Source organism: Acanthopagrus latus, chromosome 2, assembly GCF_904848185.1.
Source record: "Acanthopagrus latus isolate v.2019 chromosome 2, fAcaLat1.1, whole genome shotgun sequence".
NCBI classification, from domain to species: Eukaryota; Metazoa; Chordata; class Actinopteri; order Spariformes; family Sparidae; genus Acanthopagrus; species Acanthopagrus latus.
In genome coordinates, this window is record NC_051040.1 from 895001 (window position 1) to 897081 (window position 2081).

Genomic DNA, 2081 nt, shown 5'->3' on the forward strand with positions numbered 1-2081 from the left:
GGATGACTCGGCAGGCGGAGCGCCAGGAGATCCTGAACATCGTCAAAGACATCGAGAGCAGCGAGGTCGGCGGCGGCGGCGGCGGTTTGGCCCGGCTGTCGCGGGACCGGGCCCTCTTCTCCGAGGTGCCGGTCACCTCCGAGGTCCACTGCCTGAACGTGGGTCTGAGCCGCATCGCCCTCACGGCCTCGTCCTGCTTTACCACGCTGCGACCACGCCGACGCAAAACCAGAACGCCCGTCCAGGAAAACCCCGACGACGTTCTGTGAGAACCCAAACTGTTTCCTAGACTCAGCACGGTTTTCAGACGGCTGCTGTAAAGGAGTCCAACAGAACCAGTTTTTCTCTCCTGGAGGTTTGATGTCCAGAGGAGACGAACATGAGATCAACTTTTAATCATGTGACTCTTTGATTTCTTCCGTTCAACATTTATATTCTTTCTTTGTGGGATCCTGGTGAAATAATCTGAGCTCAGAGAGGACGGCTGACACAGAGGAGACAGAACCGGTGGTGGACGAGGACAGAGGACGATGATGACAGGAAGACATGATGGAACTGAGGACAAACTGGACTGAAGATCAGTTCTTCTGTCAGTCGCTGGGAAGATGACGGCAGTGTGAATAATGACATTATGCTCTCGTTCACTCCTCCATCGTTTCTCTTTGTTCAAACGTTGATTCAAAATCAGGAAATTCTGTCTGATGTGAAGATGCACTTTTCATTTGGGTCATTTTTTTATCCTTGGTTAACAGACTTTGACGTTTTGTTTTAAAGATTTATTTCGATTTTATTTTGATTCAGACGTGATTTCACATCTTCACCTGGGAACAGTAGAACTTTCTGGGTCGAGGCCCGGTCACATCACACAGACCGATGCTAACTGCTAAAGCTAACTTTTTATATCTCCATTTGGACCAGAACAGCCAAAAGAAATCTAATGTGTCGTCTTCAGATCTGGCTTAATAAAATTACAAAAAAACAAAAAAATGACCTAAAGGAAGAAAACAAGTTCTTCTGTATCACATCCATACAAACAGAGACAGATGTGACCGGGCCTCCAGAACCTCATCAACAAACACAACGTGTGATCTCATGATTTCATTTCATATTTTGTTTCCTGGCGTGAAGTCGCTTCAGTCAGTGTGATTGGAGCGTTTAGCTGCATCACGTGTGATGTCAGAGTGTCCCGACGTTCCTGCAGGATTTCTGGACTTTTCAGAATCATAGAGGATCAATAACAGGAAGGACGGACGGAGGCAGATTCCATCAAACTCTTTACTCTCTGTGGACCTGCAGCTGGACTTAAACTGGATTTCTGACTACTCCTCTAAAGTGTGTAACCCGAGGACGACGAGGACGAGGACGAGGAGGAGGAGACGCTTCATGGTGTTGTTTAATTGTTGCACATGAAAAAAAAAGTTTGAATCAAAGGTACTAGACGATGATCTGAGGCTCATCATATTTAACACTGATTCTCCTGAAGCTCTGGTGTGATGAGTTCTTTCTTCTTCTCTTCGCTGACTTTTACTGCAGAACGTTTGATTTTAACAGTTCGGGTGTCTGAACTTCTGTCCCTCTGACATCAACGGAGACAGACGGAGCAATGATTCTCATATTTGTGTGATTTATGTGTTTTAGCTCATTAATTACAAATAACATTTAAATTCTCGCTGATCATTTTCAGAAGCAGCACAGGCAGTTACACTCTGAGACCACCGGGGGCAGCGTGAGAAGTCACTCCTCCGTGTGCGTCACTCTCTTTGTTTCTGCTGTAAATGTGGATGTATGGAATTAATCTTTGTGTACAGAAATCAGCTTTTAATGACAATAAAACAGATCAGATCAGACGGTTGTTGTTCAGATTTGTTGGTGTATTTAATGTATTCATGACTGAAGTTATCTACTGAATCTTAATTTTCACCTTGAAAACTAAAAACATGTATCTATCTATATTATATCTGCAAGTATGATACAGACACAGATGACATCATTGAGTACATTTGATTTTTCAAATTTTTAAGACAAAATGGACATCAGATAGGAAGCAGATCAGCTGTTAGTCTGAGGAACATAAAGCAGCT

At 44.1% G+C, this 2081-nt stretch overlaps 1 protein-coding gene across 2 annotated transcripts in view; it reads left to right on the forward strand.

Annotated features, from left to right (window-relative positions):
* Window positions 1–1847, forward strand: part of exoc3l2b (exocyst complex component 3-like 2b) — a 36438-nt gene extending 34591 nt beyond the window's left edge. For both annotated transcript variants that reach the window (XM_037124945.1, XM_037124937.1), the window contains exon 15: window positions 1–1847. This exon is cut by the window's left edge and continues 35 nt beyond it. In XM_037124945.1, coding sequence (XP_036980840.1) covers window positions 1–269 — 269 coding nt within the window. In that variant the 3' untranslated portion in view covers window positions 270–1847.
* Window positions 1848–2081: the final 234 nt, after the last annotated feature.